General features: G+C 36.8%; 3 protein-coding genes across 4 annotated transcripts in view; 2 read left to right on the forward strand and 1 right to left on the reverse strand.

The window, feature by feature from the left end:
* Nucleotides 1-15,384, forward strand: part of eml5 (EMAP like 5) — a 101,320-nt gene extending 85,936 nt beyond the window's left edge. Inside the window, exons 29-43 of one of the 2 annotated variants that reach the window (XM_084393813.1) lie at nt 1,155-1,253; nt 2,462-2,591; nt 2,783-2,881; nt 3,470-3,490; nt 3,711-3,884; nt 3,971-4,179; nt 5,526-5,683; nt 5,805-5,919; nt 7,151-7,339; nt 7,429-7,601; nt 8,073-8,235; nt 9,536-9,639; nt 10,884-11,037; nt 12,327-12,427; nt 14,252-15,384. In XM_084393813.1, coding sequence (XP_084249939.1) covers nt 1,155-1,253; nt 2,462-2,591; nt 2,783-2,881; nt 3,470-3,490; nt 3,711-3,884; nt 3,971-4,179; nt 5,526-5,683; nt 5,805-5,919; nt 7,151-7,339; nt 7,429-7,601; nt 8,073-8,235; nt 9,536-9,639; nt 10,884-11,037; nt 12,327-12,427; nt 14,252-14,288 — 1,926 coding nt within the window. In that variant the 3' untranslated portion in view covers nt 14,289-15,384. Of the gene's footprint in view, nt 1-778; nt 889-1,154; nt 1,254-2,461; nt 2,592-2,782; nt 2,882-3,469; nt 3,491-3,710; nt 3,885-3,970; nt 4,180-5,525; nt 5,684-5,804; nt 5,920-7,150; nt 7,340-7,428; nt 7,602-8,072; nt 8,236-9,535; nt 9,640-10,883; nt 11,038-12,326; nt 12,428-14,251 lie in introns of those variants that run through there. The other variant, XR_014625771.1, reaches the window with a different exon arrangement.
* A 1,520-nt stretch (nt 15,385-16,904) lies between these two features.
* isca2 (iron-sulfur cluster assembly 2) lies at nt 16,905-19,566 on the reverse strand. Its single transcript, XM_084392484.1, has 4 exons — nt 19,459-19,566; nt 18,878-19,016; nt 18,593-18,708; nt 16,905-17,322 (listed from the first exon to the last, which is right to left on the reverse strand). The coding sequence occupies exons 1-4, from the start codon at nt 19,518-19,520 to the stop codon at nt 17,148-17,150; spliced, it is 492 nt and encodes a 163-aa protein (XP_084248610.1). The 5' UTR covers nt 19,521-19,566; the 3' UTR covers nt 16,905-17,147.
* Nucleotides 19,567-20,332: 766 nt separating this feature from the next.
* On the forward strand, nt 20,333-22,643 carry npc2.1 (NPC intracellular cholesterol transporter 2, tandem duplicate 1). Its single transcript, XM_084393699.1, has 5 exons — nt 20,333-20,435; nt 20,627-20,722; nt 21,106-21,213; nt 21,293-21,465; nt 21,559-22,643. Exons 2-5 carry the CDS (start codon nt 20,641-20,643, stop codon nt 21,643-21,645), a joined length of 450 nt encoding a protein of 149 aa, XP_084249825.1. The 5' UTR covers nt 20,333-20,435; nt 20,627-20,640; the 3' UTR covers nt 21,646-22,643.
* The last annotated feature ends 1,950 nt before the right edge of the window (nt 22,644-24,593 follow it).

Raw genomic sequence — 24,593 nt, forward strand, 5'->3', positions numbered from 1 at the left:
CTATACTATATCTTTGTGTGAGGAACAGATCAAATGTAATTAGTTATTCATTAATAATCTTCAACTCTTGTTGAAGGATCAGTCCGATTAGTGAACGAATCATTCAGACGTGTTTTGTAAATTGGATCAAATTTGAGACTCTCTCTAAAAAATAAGAACAACAACAATGATTTGTTTATGAATCTGACATTGTCCCTTTAACATACTTTTAAAAGGAGTACTTAGAAATAATATACTTTAAAAGAATATACTTAAGTGCGAACTGACTTTAATGTTAAATACATTTATTTAAACTTGAGTGTTTTTTGACCCACTTAAGTAGGACTTGAGTATATCTTTGAAATATGGTTAAAGTGTTTTGTTGAATGTACTGAAAAGTTGTTCTAAAGATTTGGAATATAGCACACAAATTATATGTACCACTTTTATGACACTTTTCATGGTGTCTTTTCTCTTTTTTGTCATTTTGAAGCTTGGCAACCTAGGTCCTCCTTTAGTTTCATTATATTAAAGAGATTGGCCAAGATATTCTTCAAAAATTCACCTTTTGTGTTATAAGGAAGACAGAAAGTCATAGTGGTTTGGAACAACATGGCATTGAGTAAGAATTTTGGGTGTACTATTCCTTTAAGTGTAAGGAAATGATCCTATTTATTGAGCTCATTTTAGACAGAGCTGGTCTCTTGCTTGACTAGCTCTATATGTCATTCTGTGTTTTGGCATATGCTGTCAAGTGAACATGAATACATTTTTGTTGTATTTTGTTTTGTGTTCTCAGTGTCCCTGTGTTGTGCTTCTTTGTTTTTTGGAGCACTTGAGGGAATTGCTCAACTGACACTTCTAACGTTTTCTCTCTCTCTGTTAATGCTGCTTTTAAAGGGGCTCAAGGTAAGACTAGACTGATCCCTTACACCTCATTCTACCTGATACTTTTAGGATTTTTTTTCTCACATTCAAACTTGTAATTTTAGTTTTACAAAAGTTTCACACAAACGTTTATCATGCATCACAAACTGTCTGATATAGAGCTGACTTGTTTTTAGTATTTGGTTACAGTGAAAACGTGAAGTGAAATGTAACCATGCCAGATGTCTGGTGTCCTTTTCACCGGTCACTGCCTGACCTTATTACTGCTGTAAGTCTGATTGTGGCAGTGTTTTGTCTTTGGATGCAGGCCCCCAGTGAGCAGGGCTCCACCAATGCCAGAGAAGCTACAGACCAACAACGTGGGCAAGAAAAAGAGGCCTATTGAAGTGAGTGATGGGCACTTTCCTTTCCTTTTTTTTTTACTTTCCTTCCTGTCCTATATCATACTTTCCGTTCCGTTCCGTTCCATTTCGTTCCTTTCCTTTCCCTTCCCTTCCTTCGCTTCCCTTTCATTCCATTCCCTACCCTTCCTGTCATATATCGTACTTTCCTCTCCTTCCCTTCCCTTCCCTTCCCTTCCCTTCCCGTCTCTTCCTTTCCTGTCCTATATCGTACTTTCCTTTCCTTTCCTTTCCTTTCCTTTCCTTTCCTTTCCTTTCCTTTCCTTTCCTTTCCTTTCCTTTCCTTTCCTTTCCTTTCCTTTCCTTTCCTTTCCTTTCCTTCCTGTCCTATATCATACTTTCCTTTCCTTTCCTTTCCTTTCCTTTCCTTTCCTTTCCTTTCCTTTCCTTTCCTTTCCTTTCCTTTCCTTTCCTTTCCTTTCCTTTCCTTTCCTTTCCTTTCCTTCGCTTCCCTTTCATTCCATTCCCTACCCTTCCTGTCATATATCGTACTTTCCTCTCCTTCCCTTCCCTTCCCTTCCCTTCCCTTCCCTTCCCTTCCCTTCCCTTCCCTTCCCTTCCCGTCCCGTCCTATATCGTACTTTCCTTTCCTTTCCTTTCCTTTCCTTTCCTTTCCTTTCCTTTCCTTTCCTTTCCTTTCGTGAGAACGTGATGTGTGGCGTGAGAGTGCCATGGCTTGTCGGACGTAGCAACAGTAACTAAAGGGGGCGGGTCTTTGCGAACGGTCAATTGACACTCGTCGCCTAGATATACCCTTACTCCTTCCTGACATGCCCTCATGCTCCCTTGGGGAGGCGCACCCCAAGCTTTGAAAACCCCTGCTATAGACTGATATACTTTACTATACTATACTATAGTGGACAGTACTTTTCTTACTTTTCTGTAGTATCCTATGCAGTTCTACTCAATGCTGTACTATTTTCATATACTATCTATACTTTCATATACTATACTATACTATACTATACTGTATTATACTATAATATACTATACTATACTATACTATACTAATAAATGACTTAGTAGTGTACCTTTTCAATCTATTAAATGTTCATTACAGACTGCTCTGTCCCTCAGTGGTTAGATGATCTTCTTAACCGTTCTTGATTGCCCTTTCACATCCTGAGAACCAGATACTTTCAGCTGTTGTCATGGATACGACCTCAGACGCCCCTCTTTGACTGTCTCTGCAGGACCTGGTGCTTGAACTGGTGTTTGGTTACCGAGGCAACGACTGCCGTAACAATGTGCATTATCTTAACGAGGGGGCGGACATCATTTACCACACTGCCTCAGTAGGGGTCGTCCTAAACTTGACAACAGGTGGGGAGAAAACTCATAGATGCCTGCCATATGTGATGCATGTTTCATGCATTTTAATGTGACAGAGTGGGCGTAAGTGATTAGATATGGATTTTATTCATCAAGTTCTTTCAAACAGGCATAAAGACGTGACAAAAATATTGTTGAGCATCATTATGTTTTTTTGTTTTTTTCTGTTTGTTTGCCGTCAGCATGCCAGAGCTTCTATTTGGATCACAGTGATGATATTCTGTGCCTAACTATTAATCAGCACCCAAAGTTCCCCAATGTGGTGGCAACTGGCCAAGTAGGTATGTTTGTGAAAACATTCACCCTCTCTTCTCACTTTGACTGCCATGGTATCAGCTTTCTCTAAAAAATGTAACAAATGAGACAATGTCATACAGTCAGAGTTATAGAGCTATATAAAATAACATGGAAAGTATAGCTTAGAGAAGTTATTCTTGGAAGAATTTAATGAGAAATAAGTTCACATTGAAATACTGTAGTTTTTGATCGCAGACTTTGGTATCTTGGCATATCTAATCAAAGTGTGATGATTTTTTGAGGAAACATGTATGAGATTACTTGAATTAATTCCTCAAGAGAAAAAAACAATTCAGAAGAATTTATTTGAAAAAAATATCTGATTTAGAATTTTTCCTTCCAATGGTTGCACCTGTGCTCTGCTGTGCTTTATTGCCATTTTGCACATATTGCTTGAAATGTGTTCTTTATTTAAAAATAAATAAAAAATAAATAGTATTTTCTTTTTGAGTTTGGACAGTGTGGTGCTACACCTTTGAAAACTACTTTTTTGCACCAATTGAGTTAAAAATGCTATATTGTTTTTAGAGTGTTCCTCCTACCATGTTTAACTGCTATTGTTGTTCACTTAGGTGATGCTGGTGATATGTCAGGTAAGAGACACTCTCCATTAAAACAAACAAACAAACAAACAGATTGCCATGGAAAACTGTCCCACACCAGCACTTCATTATTGAGTCATTAGCATACTTACTCTTATGAGCAAATGATGTGAAATATGCTTTCAAATATGTGAAAATGCTTTAGAATATAGTCATGATAGATAACATATCTGAGCAACAGTGGATAAATAAATTCTCTCTGTATTTGCAGCCACGTCTCCTTCTATCCACGTGTGGGAAGCCATGAACAAACAGACCCTCTCTGTGCTGCGCTGCCATCATTCTCGGGGCGTTTGCTCTGTAAGCTTTAGTGCCACCGGTAAACTGCTGCTTTCTGTGGGTCTGGACCCCCAACACACACTCACCATCTGGAAGTGGCAGGAAGGTACAGACCAACCAACCCACAGCATTCTCTCTGCTTTCATGGGGTTTTATATCAGGTTTGTTACCTGTTTGAAATTCTTTTTGAAGGTGCCAAAGTAGCTAGTCGGGCCGGCCACACCCAGCGGATCTTTGTGGCAGAGTTTCGACCCGATTCGGACACTCAGTTCGTGTCAGTGGGGATTAAACATGTGCGCTTCTGGACGCTGGCCGGCAAGGCCCTGCTCAGTAATAAAGGAGTGCTGAGCTCCATTGAGGACGCCCGTATGCAGACCATGCTTTCTGTGGCATTTGGAGCTGTAAGTATTCTTCTGTTTCTACATGATGTTCAGCTCTACTTGTAATTGTTTTCAGGGAGGGAGAGATTAAGGTGTAGTTCACCCAGAATTAAAAATATCGTGGTGTTCCAAACCAATACAAAATGAGATTTTGCAGAATGCTTTCAATAAAATGAAAGCAAATGGGAATAGATGCCGTCAATCTCCAAAAATAAGCACTACCATTGAAAAGTTTGGGGTCGGTAAGATTTGTTTTTGAAAAAAAGTCTCTCACCTTTTATTTGCTGCCTTTTATTTGATAAAAAATGTAAAAACAGTAATATTGTGAAATATTTCTGTTGTTTATTACTAGCAATGCTGAAAACAGTTGTGCTGCTTGAAATGCCCCTATTACGCTATTTTAAAGATTCCTAATTTTGTTTTTGAGGTCATTTACAATAGGTTTACATCCATCCATTTACATTTAGTCAACGCAAGAAGTGCTCAAAATACGAAGTTCAGGCATTGTTCAGAGTAGCATAAGCCCGATAAGGGTGGATTAAAGGAAAGGAAAGAATCAAAAAAAGATCAAGATCAAAAGAAAGATTCAGCCTCCTTTCCGTCTACTCTGCTCTGATTGGTCAGATGGCCCAGTCTGTTGTGATTGGTCTACCATTTACAGCTTCTTCAGCACTTGTATACGCAGTGATATGAACAGTAATGTTGACGTCGGTTTTACAGTACAAGATGCATTTTCAGCTAAAAAAACTCTGAAAAAACATCGTCAACATCAAATATCTTCCCGACATGTCGAAAAAAACCTGAATCAAACTCTTCCAGTCCTAAGCAACAACTACAGTGTTTGAATGTGGGTAATAGACGTTGCGGGCAGCCAATAAAGACCATAGGCTGGCATTATGCAAATTTGCTACAACAGGAACAGGAAATAAGGCTGCAAATGCTGACAGCTCATTTATTGTTGATGCATCCTTGCTGAATAAAACTATTAATTTCTTTAAAAAACAACAACAACAAGAAAACAAAAAGTTACTCACCCCAAACAGTAACTTTTGTTATTTTTTTCCGGTGAACTATAACTTTAACTGAATGTGGGAATGTGTGTGAGTAGGTATTTATGTATACATACATGCATACGTGTGCATTTGTGCATTTGTTTGTGCACTTGTGTGTCAGAGCTTAAATGGACAAGATGTTAAGTCAAGAAGTAATTCAAAAACTTGTTTATGATTATATTTAACTAAAAAAAATCACATTTCACACTTTTAAAGATTCAGTGTAAAAGGATGTGAAAATGCTGTGCTTTGCCATGTTTGTGCTGTTTTTCTCTTAGAGGTCACTAGATTAGTGCAGGTTTGTTTTCTTTTCAGAATAACTTGACATTTACAGGTACCATTAGTGGAGATGTGTGTGTGTGGAAGGAACACATTCTAGTGAGAATCGTTGCTAAGGCTCACACTGGACCTGTGTTCACCATGTACACCACATTACGTGACGGGCTCATTGTGACGGGAGGCAAAGAACGACCGTAAGTGGCTTGACCTTTACAACTATCTATACCTACGGTAATTTTGTTTTCTGAATTTGCATGAAAGTTCTGAAAAGGATCTGTGGTAAATGGTGATATTTGTGTGGGCTGCCCTCTGCAGGTCTAAGGAGGGAGGTGCGCTGAAACTGTGGGATCAGGAGTTGAAGAGATGCAGAGCCTTCAGACTGGAGACGGGCCAGATCATAGACTGTGTCCGCTCTGTCTGCAGGGGCAAGGTACAGCGCTTATACAAAATCAATACATTATAGACTAGAGGATGGACACTACTGGACCTCTGACAGTACATTTTGGTCAGCAGTCATTAAGAAGTTTTACAGATGTGTTTTGTAATAGTGTGGACCCACTTTTATTTATTGATTGATTGATTTACAAATGTTTGATCTCTTGTGTTTTAAAACAATTTACTCCCCTAAATTATGCCTTGTATGGGATGCTGGTGTGCATATGTTATTAATAACTCAGCAACTCACCCACGATTTTTTATATTAGATAGATAGATAGATAGATAGATAGATAGATAGATAGATAGATAGATAGATAGATAGATAGATAGATAGATAGATAGATAGATAGATAGATAGATAGATAGATAGATAGATAGATAGATAGATTGATTGATTGATTGATTGATTGATATAGTTCGGGGTCAGTAAGATTTTTTTTGTACAGTTAAAACTTATAAAACTATAATACCTTTATACTTATTCAGCAAGAACAAATCAAGCGTGACATTTATTTATAAAGACATTTATCTTGCAAAAAATGTATATATCAAATAAATGCCGTTCTTTTGAACTTTCTATTAATCAAAGAATCAGCAACCTTTTTCAAAATAATAATAAGAAATGTTTCTTGAGCATCAAATCAGCATATTAGAATGATTTCTGAAGAATCATGTGACACTGAAGACTGGAGTAATGATGCTGAAAACTCAGCTTTGCATCACATAAATTACATTAAAAATATATTAAATTAGAAAACTGTAATAAATTGTAATAATATTGCCCAATATTACTGTGTAAGTAATACATGCAGCCTTGATGAAAATAAGAGACTTCTTTTAAAAACATTAAAAAAAAATCTTACAGCCCCAAACTTTTAAATAGATGGATGGATGGATGGATGGATACATGGATGGATAGATAGATAGATAGATAGATAGATAGATAGATAGAGCAATAATGCTTTAGTAAAAAGAAAATATATAAAAAAGAGATTTAAAAAAAAAAAATTGCAAAGGAGATTCCATTGAGATTTTGAATTTGTCTTAAGAAAGTGGAAACAAAAGAAATAAAATGACATTTCTATAGCCAGTTAGAACCAACTAGCCTTGTTCAACCACCTTCCTCAGAACGATTATGCTGGTTAATAAGCTTTTTCCTCATGAATAGTGTGACCCCACCAGTTACAGTACGGTACCCTGTGTCCTCTTGCTTGATTCTTTAGGGGAAGATTCTCGTAGGCACTCGAAATGCTGAGATCATAGAGGTTGGTGAGAAGAACGCAGCCTGTAACATCCTGGTTAACGGCCACATGGACGGTCCTATCTGGGGTGTTGGAGCTCATCCCACGCGAGACGTCTTCCTGTCTGCTGCCGAGGACGGCACTGTGCGCCTCTGGGACATTTCAGAGAGGGTAAGTTATATAATGCCTGTGCATAGTCAGTAATTCTCTCTGAGATGCATACTTAGCTTATTCAAATGCTTTCTTGTATGGAAAAACAGAAGATGCTCAATAAAGTGAACCTCGGTCATCCTGCGCGCACGGTCAGCTACAACCCAGAGGGCGACATGGTGGCCATCGGCATGAAGAACGGAGAGTTCATCATCCTCCTCGTCACCTCACTCAAGATCTGGGGGAAGAAGAGAGATCGGCGCTCTGCCATACAAGATATCAGGTGAGACTTATCTATTATTTTATATAGTAAACATGCATAATAATCCAAGCCACTAAAAATAATTAAATCCATTTTCCACTTAAATCTTTTAATTCACAATTACGAGATACTAAAATAATTTTTACCCTGAGGCAGAAACAAGCTTTCATAGGTAAATGCTATTTGAAGCCCCGGGTTATACTTCATTTTCTGCGTTCCTCTCCATCTCGTTCACATTTGAGAGCATGAGTATACTTCAAAGTGTACTTCTTTGGCCGTGAGCATGGAAAGATGCATTCGGCACATGCACACTATCTAGTGGACTTTGTTTTCAAGTGCTCAAGTCACTCGCACATGCGCTGCTGTATGCATACCGTCCAAAATTGGGCTACTTGTGGACGGTGTGCTCGGACTGTCGCAGAATGTATACTCTGGGCTTAATTCTACCATTAATGTGGTCCATTGCAACAACTACAGTTTCTTTTCCTTCAGGTTCAGTCCAGACTCGCGCTACCTGGCTGTGGGTTCCAGTGAGAACGCTGTGGATTTTTATGACCTGACTTTAGGACCGCAGCTCAACCGCGTCAACTGCTGTAGGGACATCCCTAGCTTCGTCATGCAGATGGACTTTTCTGCGGATAGCTGCTATGTGCAGGTACAGCATGTTGGGCTGTGTTTGTGTGTGTGTGTGTGTGTGTGTGGGAGAGAATCTGAGCAAAATAATGATATTTGCCTGATTGCCACTTGTGAAAAAGAAGTTCACTTTAGCATACAAAAAAAAAAAAAAAAAAAAAGAGTACTGATTACAGGAATAATATAAAATTAAAACATATATATATTTGAGTGCAAACTGAATGTAATGATTTGGACACTTAATTGCTTGTTAATTGCAATAAAGGAAAATGTATTGTAGTTTAAATTTAATTTAATATTAAATGCAATTAGCTGAACTATAGGCTACGTTCACACTGCAAGCCTTAATGGTCAATTCTGATTTATTGCTCAGATCAGATTTTGTTTGGCTGTTCACATTAGCTTTTAAATCAGATTCGAGTGTGAAGGTCATGATCCTGAACTGACCCGCAAACACAAAAGAACAACAACAAAGATGGCACGCAGCACGCTGTCATATTGAAGTAAAAACAGAATTACTGAAGTCAGTGTTCAAGCGTTCATTTATAAGGTGATGTGCCGCTGAAGTCAGTGAATTAGTGTGCAGGCGATGATGAGGAGAAAAAGAGCAATGTTTTCCTCATGCAGTTTTGCTTGAATAGAGCTGTCACCGTAATACTTATGAGTGTAACAGCTCACCGTCCCTCCACTGACTAACTTCACGGCCGTCTTCCATATTCACTGAGTGACCAAAGAACTAGCGGTGTGTGAAATCAGAGTGAGTCGTGAAAGCTGATCTAGAGTGACGGTACAGTCACATGAATTCCGATACGACTGGTCAGACTGAGGTCGCATTGCGAAACTTCAGACATGCATCTGATTTAGGACCACATATAGAAGCAAATCAGAATCAGAAAGATCAGATTCCATGTGGTCTCTGCTGTTCACACTGTTATGAAAATAAAACACAATGAAAATGTAATAATCAATGAAATCATAAAATGTATCACTTACTAAAAATATACATTATATGGTTTTATTTTTACAAATATTGTATTTTTTTTTACCTGTGTGACCTGTGACCGGTAACCAAAATCAGAGAACCGTGCACATGTGAATGTGTTTAACTTGAAATCTCAGGTGGTACTTCAAGTAAGCAATTTCGGTTAAATGGGACAAAAATGTTTGGGAATCCCTGCCCTAAGCTATCCTTTACACAAATAAGGTTCCTCTTCTCCATTTAGAAACCATGTTGGTGTTGTAATGACTTTCTCTATGCTGTTTCTCACAGCTTTAGATCAGCTCTAGAGCTATTCACTGTCTGCATGTGTTGTTCTCTACAGTTGTCTACTGGTGCTTATAAACGTGTAGTCTATGAGGTGCCTTCTGGGAAGCAAGTCACTGAGCAAGCAGTGATCGACAGAATAACCTGGGCCACATGGACAAGGTAACGCTGCTACGCACCCGCACTTCTCCTCTGGCCAAATGAACAAACATGGTGTGTTTAATTCCATACACTGTCAAATCCAATAGTTCTTCTAACTAACACTTTTTATTTAACTTGCCTTAATATCTTAATTTAATTATAAAAATCTAGTAATCTGTACTATTCACATACTATACCTTGTTTACTCAGAAAACCCCATTTTTTTGTCATTTTGTCAAGGAAAGAAAAGAAGTTTTTGAAGTGGGGCAATCATCTCGAATGTTAAATTGTCAATACAACTGAATTTATTTATTTTTTTAAATCACATAAGCTGACTTCATAAATTGATGTTGATTTTCCTAAAATGTGTTTGTTTGAACTCACACATTATTTTTCATGTTGAATAATGATCTTTTAAAAATGTATTGCTAACACTTATGTCATAAACACCTTGTGAAACTTTTAATTGGGTTGATATAATCCCTCTATATTTGTGACAGTATCTTGCAATTGACCATTCTTCAGTCGCACACAGACTTCAACATTCAGCATGCAAAACACAACAATGGTAACAATTACATTTTATTTAAAGTAAATTATCTCTCTATAATTCATTTTTAGTTACTAGAACTTGTGTTGGTGAACTATACTGAACTTTTGTCAGTACAACATACTATGCCTATTTAACTTGGTATTTTTAAGGCAATCGGATTGCATGCTTTAAGCAAGTCTAACTAATTCGATTGTACAGTGTACATACTATATCTGATATTCCAGATATAAACTCCATTTGAGCTTAGTTTCGGTAAAATGTTAATAATATAACGATGCGTGCAAGTGTCTGGCCTTATATAAAGCCACAGTATCAACTTTAACAACAGATTTTAAATATGTTCAAAGTTTTTTCCATTTTCTGAAAAATTTCTTAGATTTTTTTACTCGACAGCGATGATAGGTATCCATTTGGTGAGGAGGTTAGATAAATATGTGTGATCTTATTCAGGTTAAATTTAACATGTATGTGTTTTTCTTCACATGATCGGTAAAAAATTACACAGCAAATGACCTACAGTTTTCAGCTAACTCGGGTCCAGACAGGAAAGTCTGTGATTTTCTGCATTCATTTTGTTACTCAAGCTACATTTCTTGTTTTGCTGCCTGATGCACCTTTATTATAGACCTGCTTGGTAACAGTTGGTGGTTCCAGCACTGCTGGCATCCCTTAAAACAGAAATGAAGTCAGCTGTGTTTGGGTGTCTGTGTAGTGTCCTCGGGGATGAGGTGGTGGGGATCTGGTCCAGGAACACTGATAAGGCAGACGTAACCTGCGCTTGTGTGTCTCACTCTGGCCTCAACATCGTGACAGGCGATGACTTTGGAATGGTAAAGCTGTTCGACTTTCCCTGTCCAGAGAAATTTGTAAGTATACTGTTTTTTTTTTCACAGGAAAAATGTTGTTTCACATGCAATGTTTTGTGATGCATGGTGATTGGTCACTGTGATTTGGCCAAGTAAGACGACATGTTCCTGGATCAATATTCCTGTCTGAAAATGTAGTCCTAATCCTATTCATACCCCAAAACCTAACTCTACCCTGAATTATACCTAAATAGTATGATAGGTGAATAACACTGATGGAGAAGTACCTAACCTGTAAAAGGAGTCTAAACTGGAAACTTGTCTCTCAAATCTGATTGGTTGATTGGAAAGAAAGTGGATGCAGACTGATGCTGTTGAGAAGCGTCAGGAAAATTCAAGTGCAAAATTTGAATATACACAATGCAAATTTGATTTAAAGCATTTCTTTATTTTGTAGTTTTCCCCGAGGTCCACTTATAATTACATTTTTTCTATTGTATCTTTAAAATCTATTGTGCTTTAAAGAAATACACTTATTTTGATGCGTTGACTAACATTCAAAAGCACATGTAAAGTATTTGATTTAAATTTTTAAATCTTATTTTAAATCTATTTTAAATTTACTCAGTTGCAACTTCATCATTACAGATGTGTATTTACAAATATCTTTAAATACACGACATACAAGTTTAAATAAAAATGCCATTAAATTATATTTTTTGTTTACTATAGTTGCTTGTCCATATTCACAGTACCATATTTCAAAAACAATAGAATTATGAAATTACATATAAACATGTACTTACGTCCTACTAAAGTAGGCCAGAAAAGCACTCTTAAGTTCAGCTAATTGCATTTAATATAAATTTAAAACTGATACATTTTCATTTAATTGTAAAAAACATGCAGTTACTGTAAGTGCCGATTATTATTTTTTTTTTATTATTATTATTTATGTAAAAAGTATGCTAAAGTGTTTTTTTTTTCATTTTTTTTTTCACAAGGGTCAATAGTGCTGTTTCCTACAGATAAATTTAAACCACAGAGTAACTTTCGCTGTCTCTGCATATTGTATATGGCATGTCATGGCATGTGACAGCACATCACAAGACCGTAAAAAGGGCTGGATGTGACAGTTTTTACCAAAACAGATCAAACCATTCTCACAACAGCCAAAGTTCAACTGTATAATTGGATTGTAAAATCTTTTGTGTTTTTATTATATACCCATACTTGTTATATATCCACATAAAATGTTCCCTCATCCACTCTTCTGACCTGTGCTGCACACATTTCAGCCTTTTCAAGGATAAAATAGCAAATTGTCTCACTAGAATGTGTTTCCTCAGGCCAAACACAAGCGTTTTCTGGGCCACTCGGCCCACCTGACCAACATCCGCTTCACCAGTGGGGATCGCTTCGTCGTCAGTGCTGGAGGCGATGATAGGAGGTGTGTGTTCAGTTGTGCTTTCATTATGTTCCTCACAGGCACCCATCTTGCTGTACTTTATCATTCTTCCTCTTTAAAATCCGCATATAGAGACAGATTCAGTGTTTGATTCTCTGTTACAGTTGCAGGATCCAATCCAAGATGTCAGTTTAGTTCCACTTTTTACAAAAGCATTAACACATTATATTCTGTTGACTCAAAACTGTGTAATATGTAAATGATATAAAAGTACTCACAGTACTCTCACTGACCCCAAACTTTTGAATGGTAGTGCATGTATATAATTATTTCAGAAAGACACATGACTGACCCAGGCAAAATTAGGATCCAAAACGAAATTTTTGGAATACAGTGAGGAAAATAAGTATTTGAACACCCTGCTATTTTGCAAGTTCTCCCACTTAGAAATCATGGAGGGGTCTGAAATTGTCATCGTAGGTGCATGTCCACTGTGAGAGACATAATCTTAAAAAAAATATCCAGAAATCACAATGTATGATTTTTTAACTATTTATTTGTATGATACAGCTGCAAATAAGTATTTGAACACCTGAGAAAATCAATGTTAATATTTGGTACAGTAGCCTTTGTTTGCAATTACAGAGGTCAAACGTTTCCTGTAGTTTTTCACCAGGTTTGCACACACTGCAGGAGGGATTTTGGCCCACTCCTCCACACAGATCTTCTCTAGATCAGTCAGGTTTCTGGGCTGTCGCTGAGAAACACGGAGTTTGAGCTCCCTCCAAAGATTCTCTATTGGGTTTAGGTCTGGAGACTGGCTAGGCCACGCCAGAACCTTGATATGCTTCTTACAGAGCCACTCCTTGGTTATCCTGGCTGTGTGCTTCGGGTCATTGTCATGTTGGAAGACCCAGCCTCGACCCATCTTCAATGCTCTAACTGAGGGAAGGAGGTTGTTCCCCAAAATCTCGCAATACATGGCCCCGGTCATCCTCTCCTTAATACAGTGCAGTCGCCCTGTCCCATGTGCAGAAAACCCCCCCCAAAGCATGATGCTACCACCCCCATGCTTCACAGTAGGGATGGTGTTCTTGGGATGGTACTCATCATTCTTCTTCCTCCAAACACGTTTAGTGGAATTATGACCAAAAAGTTCTATTTTGGTCTCATCTGACCACATGACTTTCTCCCATGACTCCTCTGGATCATCCAAATGGTCATTGGCAAACTTAAGACGGGCCTTGACATGTGCTGGTTTAAGCAGGGAAACCTTCCGTGCCATGCATGATTTCAAACCATGACGTCTTAGTGTATTACCAACAGTAACCTTGGAAACGGTGGTCCCAGCTCTTTTCAGGTCATTGACCAGCTCCTCCCGTGTAGTTCTGGGCTGATTTCTCACCTTTCTTAGGATCATTGAGACCCCACGAGGTGAGATCTTGCATGGAGCCCCAGTCCGAGGGAGATTGACAGTCATGTTTAGCTTCTTCCATTTTCTAATGATTGCTCCAACAGTGGACCTTTTTTCACCAAGCTGCTTGGCAATTTCCCCGTAGCCCTTTCCAGCCTTGTGGAGGTGTACAATTTTGTCTCTAGTGTCTTTGGACAGCTCTTTGGTCAATCAATCAATTCTATCTATCTATCTATCTATCTATCTATCTATCTATCTATCTATCTATCTATCTATCTATCTATCTATCTATCTATCTATCTATCTATCTATCTATCTGACATGAACTAATCAGAATCAAGTATTCCTGGTTGGTAGCTGTAATAAAAGGAGTGTTATTAATGTTCTTACAACACTGTCATTGGAAACTTTCCCATTCATAATGTTACATTTTCTCTGTGTTTGTTCTATAGCCTGTTTGTATGGCGGTGTGTCCACACTCCTCACTGAGGGCATGCGGTCTCGAAACATCACGAGCCCAGCTGACGGGGTCACGGGTCACATGACTGCTCTGTGACCGGATGCATGTTCACCCACACCTGAACTCAACCGTTTTTGAATGATAGTTGGGCCAATGTGTCCCAACAAGACCCAACGTACAGTAAAAGATCTGTCAGATGTGTAAGTGTTTACCCCTCATGTTTTTATTCATTTCTTTAAAAGAAAATCTTGAGCTACAAGATGCAGAACGTAATTGTCGATGTGTATGAGATTTTCTTCCAAATGAAAAAGAACTTGTAGCAAGCAAAAGTACGATTAGCCTTAAACTACCCGTTGAGTGTTTTTTCTTTATTATTATTTTTTGGTTCATTTAGGTGTGGTGTTTTTTGTTGGAGATTCTCATTTGATATTGAGTGTTGTGTTTCTTAATGTTGGTTTAGTTTGGTGATTCTCTTTGAGGTTTAATAGATCTCCTGTGGCCTTCTCCCTGAATGTAACACTGGCGTTATATTCTAGGATGTCAGCATGCCAAAGCATTCTATGCACTGTATACTTGACCTGCTCACTGTGGTTGTCCAGTGGTCTTTTAATGTTGATCTTGAACGTGGTCTGATCTCCCTTAACAGTAGATACACTCCTAACCTCATATGTAGCGGCTTTAGCTCGATTAGTGAACTTGAGATGTCTGTTTGTGTGAGTAGGAATGAACCGTATGCTTCGTGTTTCGTGTCTGAGATCAAAGTAAAAAAAAAAAAAAAAAAAAATGGTGATGCAATCCCTCAGAAAATGAATGAAAAGAGTTTGTTTCAATGCTGTCTTATCTGAAATCACTGTTCATCTTGCTGCTGAAGCCTTTATAACATCACATTCATTTTGATTCGGAATCAGTGTTTTTTGTTGTTTTTTTTTTTTTTCATTTGATTTGATCGTCATGAAGATTTTCTCTCCTTCAATGTATCACTCTGATTGAAAGAGATGCATAATATGATTTTCTTATCAATGTAAATATCATTTGTAAAGACATTCTTTTGTATATTTTTGTGAAATGTTTCTTAAAAGCCAACTTTAATAATAAAAAAGATGTACATAAATGACACATTCATGTAAAACACTGTCACAGTTATTGAATTGTCTCGTTCAACAGATTGCAAGCTATTGAAATCTTAAGCCCTGTTCGGACGGGATTAACTTTACAAGGGTAGATGGAGTAATGTAATTTTTACCACAGGATGTCTGTAATATTAATGGTCAATTTGCACGGAATAAGATATCTAAAACTAGCAGAAGTGGGAGGGGAAACTCGATTTACACACGCCGTCACTCCTCTCGTCATGTGTATTACATTGCTTCCTGATATCACGTGCACAAACAGATATATATATATATATATATATATATATATATATATATATATATATAACAGTTATGTCCGGTCGAACGATGTATTAATTAACTTCAGATTGGATTGTGTTGGTAATACGCATTTACCTAACGCTAAAAGATGTTTCTTGCCTCTAACAAGTGCTTTCGATCTTCTTTCTGATCTGAATGGTGTGTTAAACACACTTGAGTTTCGCCAGACTTGTACCAGCGTCTAGAACGCAACTGAATGCTTTTTCAAGCGTCTTCATACTTGAAAAACCGCAGAAAACTTATTTTAAACAGGAAATGACGAAATATTTATGTACATATTTACAGTGGGTCTATTCGCACGGGATTAGTATTACCTGAGGTCATTTTTCCGGACCTTTTTACTGAAGGTAAAAGTCGCCGTAATCTTCACTGACATTGTCCGTAATGATTACTGAGATGGCACATTCGGACGGGACTAAAATCACAGAGAAGCTCTGGTAATTATACTTTACCCCACCTCTCCATGTTAAACTAGTCCTGTCCGAATAGGGCTTTACTCGTTCTGAAGTGACGTGGACTGATTGTTCTGGGTTCAATAGAAATCTGTGGCATATTGTTAATTATCAGAGTAAATATAGGCCTGGTTTCACAGACAGGGTTTAGATTAAGTCAGGATTAGGCCTTAGTTCAATTAGGACATTTAAGTAGTTTTTATAATTGCCTTAGAAAAAAAAACATTACTGCTGTGCATCTTGAGACAAAAACAATGACACATTTTAAGATATATCAGTGCAAGTTGCTTTCAGTTAAAACTCCTCAAACATGCACTTTAGTCTGAGACTATCTTAAACCTCGTCTGTGAAACTGGGGAATAGTTTACAGTAATGCACTTAAATGAGGACTGAGTCAAAGGTCTTTTCTTAACTTGTTTTGAACCAGGAACATTCCTCTCAAATCTTTTGACACGGTTTATTGGCTTTGATCAACTCTCAAGGGAAAGACTTTGTCAGCATAAAAAAAGTAAAATAATTGCACACCATGATACAGAACTTCCTTATGACCCAGATAATATGATATTTGCAGTTTACTGATTTTTATAACGCAATCAGGATGCTTTTCAAATCATTTCTTTGATCAATCCATCATTTAATGCAAAATACACATTACTTGCATTTAATCTGAGCTGTATCTCATTGATCACATGATTCAAACCACATAATAACAGGCTGAATATTCAAAATATTTAAGAATAATCTCAACAGGCAATGGAAATTATATCATCTTATAACTTTATTCGAAATATATTTACAATCTTCCTTATATACAACACACTAAAGTAACATCTGTAGGTTCTGAGTTTTGCTTTTCTTTCATTATGTCATCAGTGGTCATATCAATAAGTTCAAACACACTGAATATCGGAATCTCTCACATTATTAGCTACTTGTAAGATTTTAAAGAAGCACATAGCCCGCATGCATTAACCACCGCTGTGCTGGAGAGAGAGAGCGCGCGTCAGAGCTTCACAGAGAAGGACGAGCCGCACGAGCAGCCGTGTTCAGCCTGTGGGTTCTTCAACACCTGGAAAGAAGAGCGGATGAGCTCCTGACTGAAGTCAACAGTGGATCCCTTCACAAACTCCAGACTGTCCACGTCGATTATTATCCCAACTCCATTCTTCTCAAACACTCTGGAAAGGAGGAGACGGAAATTATTAAAAATCATCCATATTGGATTTCTGTGGTATGAACTCTTAAGACTTTTGATTTGGTCAAGTCAAGTCACCTTTATTGATATAGCGCTTTTATACAATACAGACTGTTTCAAGTTGAAGTTTTATTTGCCATTTGTACCAGAACAGCTAGTACAAGCACATAGGAATTTTTGTAGCAAAGCTCGTTGAGTCAACATTAAAGAAGTCAACATAAAAGAACACGCAAACGAAGAACAGTATAAACCTACGACAAACAAATACAATGAAGATTATTACCTCCATATCGGAGTATGTAAGTATTTCAAAGCAGCTTTACAGTGATAACAGGAATGCATTTCGGCTGTTGTTCAGGAGTTCAGTGTTGAAAGTAACAGTATTTGGTAACAAGGGCACAAATCTCATGTTCTTTACAGAGAGAACCATTAGAAATCTTAGATCAACTTGATACAATTAAAGGGATAGTTCACCCAAAAATGAATATTCATTATTTACTTGCCCTCATGTATGAGTTATCTTCTTCTTTTGAACACAAAAGAAGATATTTTGAAGAATGTTGGTAACCAGACAGTTGATGACCATTGACTTCCATAGTTGGAAGAAAAAAAATGCTATGGAAGTCAATGGCTACGTCAACTGTCTGGTTACCAACATTCTTCAAAATATCTTCTTTTGTGTTTTACAAGTTGCAAGTTTTACATTGATTTAAATTTAAATTTCTCTACCCTTATGCTTAAAATGGAACTATCACATCCTTATCCAATATTTATACAAATAATCAAAATATTAATAATACAACAATATTACAATATATTTACATAAAAATATTTTAAGCAATTTAATTTTATATATATATATATATGTTAGAACAGTTCAGATTCTTTGTTACTAAAGATTTTGTATATCAAATTATCAAAGTAAATTATCAAAGTCCAATAACTATTTATTCTAATTGATAATAATTAAATCCTAGATTATCTCATCTTTGTTTATTAAATGTTTATTGCCAGAAAATAGCAAAATCATAAGTTTAAATGGTCACGTATTAAAGTTTGGTGGCTCCAAAACTTGCAAAACTCATAATGAAACACATGCAAATATAACATAATATTGACCTCCTGAGGTCGATGAGTTTCTGAGCAAGCTAAGCGCCTCCTTTGACTGACTCTATGTTGGAAAAATGGCTTTTTCAAGGTTTTCAAGCCCTGTTTCGAGAGAAAAGTGCCAACAAACTGATTTTTGTAATTACCTGTCATCGTCATTTCTAACAGAGTCCACCAAGAATTTATACTGGAATCCTGAACACCCCCCTCCCTCCACTGCTATCCTCAGATACTGTCCCTTATCCAGAATCTCAGCAAGCCTCTGCAGGAATAACAAAAAAAGACATTTTGATTTGATTATTATAATTATTTGTTGTTGTCCATGTCAAGTACAAAGCTTTTTGTCTTTCTTTTTTTTTTTTTTTTTTTTTTTGCTACAGCCTAAAATGTGATCACTGAAGTATATTGGATAAAGTGCAGTGAGTTCAAACCTTGACACAGGATTGACTGAGAAGAAGGTCATCAGCTGGGCTGGCTGAGTGTAGCTGTGGGTTGCTGCTGTAGCGCGCATGCGCAGTGCGGCTGAGAGGAGCTGAACATCTCGCTGTCTGAACTCGTGTCGAGGAAATACTGGACAAAAACAAACACACGTGACACACCGAACTGCTGTACACGCAATGCCCTTGACAGAGTTTCGATATCCAAAGCTTTGTATTGTGGCTATATTCATTTCAAAATAACTATGAAACAAACTAAAGCTTAGTTAAGTTTTGGCAAAATAAAAGCGTAAGAGAACGGAGAAGATTGTTTGTAAGCAACTGACAACAAACGAGTAATTTCACCGTATATAATTTACATGTGGAGATTATTTGTCGACATCCATAAGTGTTCATGTTCTACTTAAAGTTATCAAATGTTGTCATCTGTGCCGTTAGCTCAATCGCAACTGTTCTCAAGCTAGCTAGCTAGCTAAGATACCTGCAATAGCTATTAATCGAAGAACAGGTACCAACACAGTCAATTTATATTAGACAATACATATACCACTATCATTTCGCTAATTTGTGCATACTTGAGAAGATGAAATGACGCGGATTTAGGGGCGCATATGAGCAGTCTTCTGGCGAATGACATCTTCTATAACTCGGATTGTACTGCGCATGCGCATGACGGAGTTATCAAGTGTATGGGTTGCCAGGTTCAGTTGTTAAACCCTTTTATTTGTTATTCATGTAATTTCATGTTAATTTGTAAAAAAAGAAAGACTTATTAGTTATTATCGAAAGGGATTTTAGGTAGTAAATAATAATAGTAATTATTATTTATTATTATAATTTATAATTATAAAATTATAAATCTTATTTTTATAGAAAATACATAAGCTGATATTTGTACCTTTAATTATGACTCAAATATACCTCAAATATGCCAGATTTGAACTCTTATGTAAGTAAAGTATCTCAAAGACATAAACTGGCTAATTTGATACAAACAGGGTCATTATTTAACTGGAGTGACAAATGAGAGGCAGAATTTGTAAAATACTTTAATTCCTAAATCTATATTCACAACAGCCATTTTTTGTGTTAAAATGTTATATTGTTGCATTTACACCAGGATATCTCTTAGTATAAAACACCCTACGGAATACAAAGATGCAAACATTTTATGATTTATTGGTTTTAAAAGTTTATTTCAGCTGTTTCAAAGTAGATGGACACCGCTTGCCACCACAAATGAAGAATAACCCATCAACAACTTGAAGAAAGAAACGTTTTGGTGTTGTTTTACTTCTCATTATCATTTGCTCTAGCCTGAAAGAGTGGTTTTGATACATCTGGCAACACAATGCTCTCCCTGTTTCCGAACATTTCCATGAGTCACTGTCATTGGTTAAGAGTTCACGGAGAAGGCGTGTGCGTCATAAAGACGCCCATACAAACAGTATTTGATTGGACGAGTCATTCTGATCTCGTGATAAGGAAGTAGGGTGTAGTTACAAACTGGGGTCTGAAGGAACTGGTGTGTAAGAAACCAGTTAAATAAATTGTAAGTGTTTTAATCTTTTGAATTGTGAGTTTTCTGTGTAGTCATTAGTAACAGTAAAATTCATCTTCACGAGGAAGTTTACCGAAACTACGCAGAGATTGACTGTCATGTGATTGACCGATGTAAGTTCTTGTGTGTGTTGTTCTCCGTCAGTCAGGTAACGTTAACGTTAGTTTGTTGTTTCTCCACAGGATTCGTCTGAACCATGGGTTACAGAATGCTCTGCGTTGTTTTACTCTCCTTTCTCGCCTACACTAATTCTGAGCCGGTGAAATTTGTGGACTGTGGTAAGTACTCATGTTTATTAACTGAAATTAAATGAAATGAAAATGATTAAAGTTGGTCCAAACCTGTATGAATTTCATTTGCTGAACTCAAAAGGAGATATTTTGAGGAATATATATTACTAAACAGTTGATGGACCCCATTGACTTCCATATGGGGGGGGAAAAGAAATATTAAGGAAGTCAATAGGGTCCAACAACCGTCTGGTTAGCAGCATTCTTCAAAATATCATCTTTTGTGTTCAGCAGGAGAAAGAAACTCTGGTTTGGAGCAACTTGAGTGTAAATTATGACAGAATTTTCATGTTTGTGTGAACTATCCCTTTGACAAATTGAATAATCTATATTGTTTTTGTTCCTTTTTCAATCTTTCCTCTTCCTTACAGGTTCAGAAGAAGGAAAAGTTGTTGGAGTTGACATTGAGCCCTGCTCACAACAGCCATGCCAGCTTCACAAGGGACAGTCCTATGCAGTCAATGTAACCTTCAGCAGCAGTGAGTTGCTTTATATGTGTTGTAGTAGCATCTCGAATCTTAAATTGGAAAAACAACAACTTGTTTGTATCTCCCACAGGTGTTGCGAGTCAGACCAGTAAAGCTGTGGTTCATGGAGTGATCGCCGGCGTCCCCGTCCCCTTCCCAATCCCTGTTGATGATGGTTGCAAGTCTGGAATTCAGTGTCCCATTGTTCCACAAAAAATGTACAGCTACGTGAACCAGCTGCCCGTCAAGAGCGAGTATCCATCAGTAAGTGTTTAAGTTCCTCGTCTATCTCTAGTTCTGATCAGTGCTTTAATGTCACAGGCATTCACTTCCTTATTTTGTTGCTTTGTTTATTAGATAAAACTGGTTGTGGAATGGGAATTAAGAGACGACTCCAACAAAGACTTATTTTGCGTCAAGTTCCCAGTTCAGATTGTGAGCTGAAGGCCAACACTGAAGCCAAGATGAAAACGCTTACAAAGGGATACAATTGTGCCTAAACACTTTTCTATGGACCTTTTAGATCTAATATTAGTAGACAGAGATTTTATGATTTATACTACTACTTTTCCTAACGCTGATAGATTTGTTATTTTAACATTATCTTTAACTATGCACACAGTGCCACTTTACAAACATTGCCTAATTCTAGTTTGTTGCTAAATTGCGTCAATGATTCACCAGAATGAGACGCTGACAAACAAGTGACCAGTGCTGGTGATTAAATCAAGTGTGCACTAGCTGCTGTGTGGCTACAGTGTTGTAATGTTTCTAATCAAACCTTCTTTGAGCAAATAGTTGTCAATTGGTAACTTTTTACTTGCATTTTTTAATCTGCATATTTAATAAAGATTGCATCTTAAAATGAGCTTATTTTATTAAAACACTGGCGAATGCAGCCACTTTTTACATGCAACGTTAACATGTACGTTACTGAAGTAAACTCATTTTTCTTTTCTTTTTTTATGGTAAACTATGATTTTTGATTTTCTTGTGTTCAGAATGTAAAATAGGGAAAAATGCAACTTTTTTTTTTTTTTTTTACCAGTGATTATTTATCCATTCGTTATTTTCTAGTCATTCATCATTAAAAAAATAAAACCATAATAGTAATAAAAAATGATTTACATTTCTGTTTAATCATGAACGACTAGAAAATAATTTAAAAGGAATTGGTCATAAGATGTGGGAACCCTGTATATATTCATTACACACCCTTCTATGATGATTTTATGAGTATTATTTCTATAAGTAACACTGTATCTAGTGTTTGTGTTCAACTGGTTAGCCAAGAGTGAATTCCAGTTTAAGTAAATCAGTTAAACATAATACTATCTGTGTAAAAGGCTCAAACAAATCAATGTAAAGCTGACAGTGCTGTCTCTACAGCTAAAGATCTTTTTATTTGAAGTTTTGTCTATTAAAGCGATCCGTTCACTGTTTCTCCTTTCTGGGTCAGGTGTTTTGCTTCAGTTCCAGTTCTGCTTTCTCAGTCTGCAGTTTTTATATTCCTGTTGAGAGGTCATGTGTTCGAGGGCTGGCGGTTACTAGGTCAATTGTGTCAAATTATGTTTCAATATGTTATGCATTTATTATGATCAAGAAGAATTTGTGGTTGACTTTTACTGTTTAAGTATTGAACATTTATCAATAATTTGGTTAACTTTGTCATTACTCAATTATTTTGGAAACTTGCTAAAAGAAACACCGTTGTCTTTAAATGGATAGTTCACCCAAAAACGAAAATTCTGTCATAATTACTCGTGTCGTTCCAAACCCGTAAGATGTTCCGTTCATCTTCAGAAACACAAATGAAGATATTTTTAATAAAATCTGAAATATTTCTGTCCCTCCATTGACAGCTACGTAACTACCACTTTGACGCTTCAATAAGTTCATGAAAAGATCATAAAATAATGAATCAAGCGGTTCAGTCCAAATTTTTCTTTAGCCTTTTTTTCTTTCGCTTTTATTCACATAAACATTGATCAACGAACAGAAACAAAAATGCTTGAGCTTCCGTTTACCACAACTGATGTGTTGATGAATGTTTATGTGAATAAAAGCCTAAATTCAGTGTTCATCATATAAAGCGATTGTGTCTCTTCAGAAAATTTGGAATAAACCGCTCAATTCATATGGATTAGTTTTATGATCTCTTTATGAACTTTTTGAAGCGTTTACGTGGTAGTTGTGTAGCTGTCAATGGAGGGACAGAAAGCTTTCAGATTTCATTAAATTCCACATTTGTGTTCCAAAGATGAATGATAGTCTTACGGGTTTGGAACGACATGAGGGTGAGTCATTTAATGACATAATTTTCATTTTTGGGTGAACTATCCCTTTAAATAAATTCTCAAGCAAGCAGAATATGACTAAATGGCTACAAAACTGAATCACCAAACCACAGTAACTTCCGAATGTGTGCTTTTTATTACAAGGAAACAAAAGCAAGCAACTTTTTTTTTTTTTTTTTCAGGTACAGAAGTTATTTGTGCCATGTACATCACACACTCATACTCGGTTTCCTCTTGGTTGTCTGAGCAAACATTCTTTAAATTATTAGGATGCTTTTATTTTGGGACAGAGAGAGTGTATCGTGCTTCACAGGAATTTCTTAAAACCAGAGGACCACTTGTGTTCATTGGCCGTTATCCAAAACCAGCTGGAAACACACATCAGTTTCACAGGCATGCTAAAGATGGCCAAAATAAAAAATAACATGAGGTAGAAACCCATCATACAAGAACTTCCTGTATGCATTTATTTAAGATTTAAATGCTGTTCTAAACTCAAAAGAAACGGAATGTAACATTGTAGCATATTTTTACGCAGCCCTTTCAAACAAATTCAGAAAATGGCTGCTTATTTACCTTTAGTGCAATTCTGCGCAGTATCGATAAGTGAAGTTGTTTTAACCAGTCAATCGATAGTTCAACATAAACGTATAAACTTTCATCCCCAAAAACAAAAATCATTATTTCAATTTTTTTTTTTAAACGCCATATCATTTGATATGATACAGAATTATAGGAAACAAAGGGAAATGTCCCTCTCGTTACAACACAAAGCTGAGCATTGCCTTCCACACAAACATGCCGTTATGTAATGTAATTGCGGGAAGAAGATTCTGCTCAACTCAAATAAATAAAAGTATAAAGCTTCGGTTTCAGTGCTAAAATGCACCTTTTTTTAAGAAACCGCATGACGAATGTCTTCATTTTCTTCTAAAACACTTTTTTTTTTGGAAGGGGTGGACCATGTTTTGGCTCATCGGTTCTTTCTCCTGTTTTTGACAGATTGAGAAAGAAAACAAGGAAGCAATAGACATTCTTACAGTCACAAATGGAGTTTGATACATCATCAATAGCAAGAGAAGAAAGTGAATGTAT

This window comes from Rutilus rutilus (genome assembly GCF_951802725.1).
Source record: "Rutilus rutilus genome assembly, chromosome: 21".
Lineage (NCBI taxonomy): Eukaryota > Metazoa > Chordata > Actinopteri > Cypriniformes > Leuciscidae > Rutilus > Rutilus rutilus.

Bases quoted from the DNA above. Each gene is read 5' to 3' on its own strand.
- npc2.1 (XM_084393699.1), top strand. From the start codon at position 20,641: ATGGGTTACAGAATGCTCTGCGTTGTTTTACTCTCCTTTCTCGCCTAC. The intron at 21,214-21,292 runs GTGAGTTGCTTT...TATCTCCCACAG, and splicing joins CAATGTAACCTTCAGCAGCA to GTGTTGCGAGTCAGACCAGT. The intron at 21,466-21,558 runs GTAAGTGTTTAA...TTTGTTTATTAG, and splicing joins TCAAGAGCGAGTATCCATCA to ATAAAACTGGTTGTGGAATG.
- isca2 (XM_084392484.1), bottom strand. From the start codon at position 19,520: ATGTCATTCGCCAGAAGACTGCTCATATGCGCCCCTAAATCCGCGTCA. The intron at 19,017-19,458 runs GTATGCACAAAT...GTTTTTGTCCAG, and splicing joins GCGTCATTTCATCTTCTCAA to TATTTCCTCGACACGAGTTC. The intron at 18,709-18,877 runs GTTTGAACTCAC...TTATTCCTGCAG, and splicing joins TCAGTCAATCCTGTGTCAAG to AGGCTTGCTGAGATTCTGGA.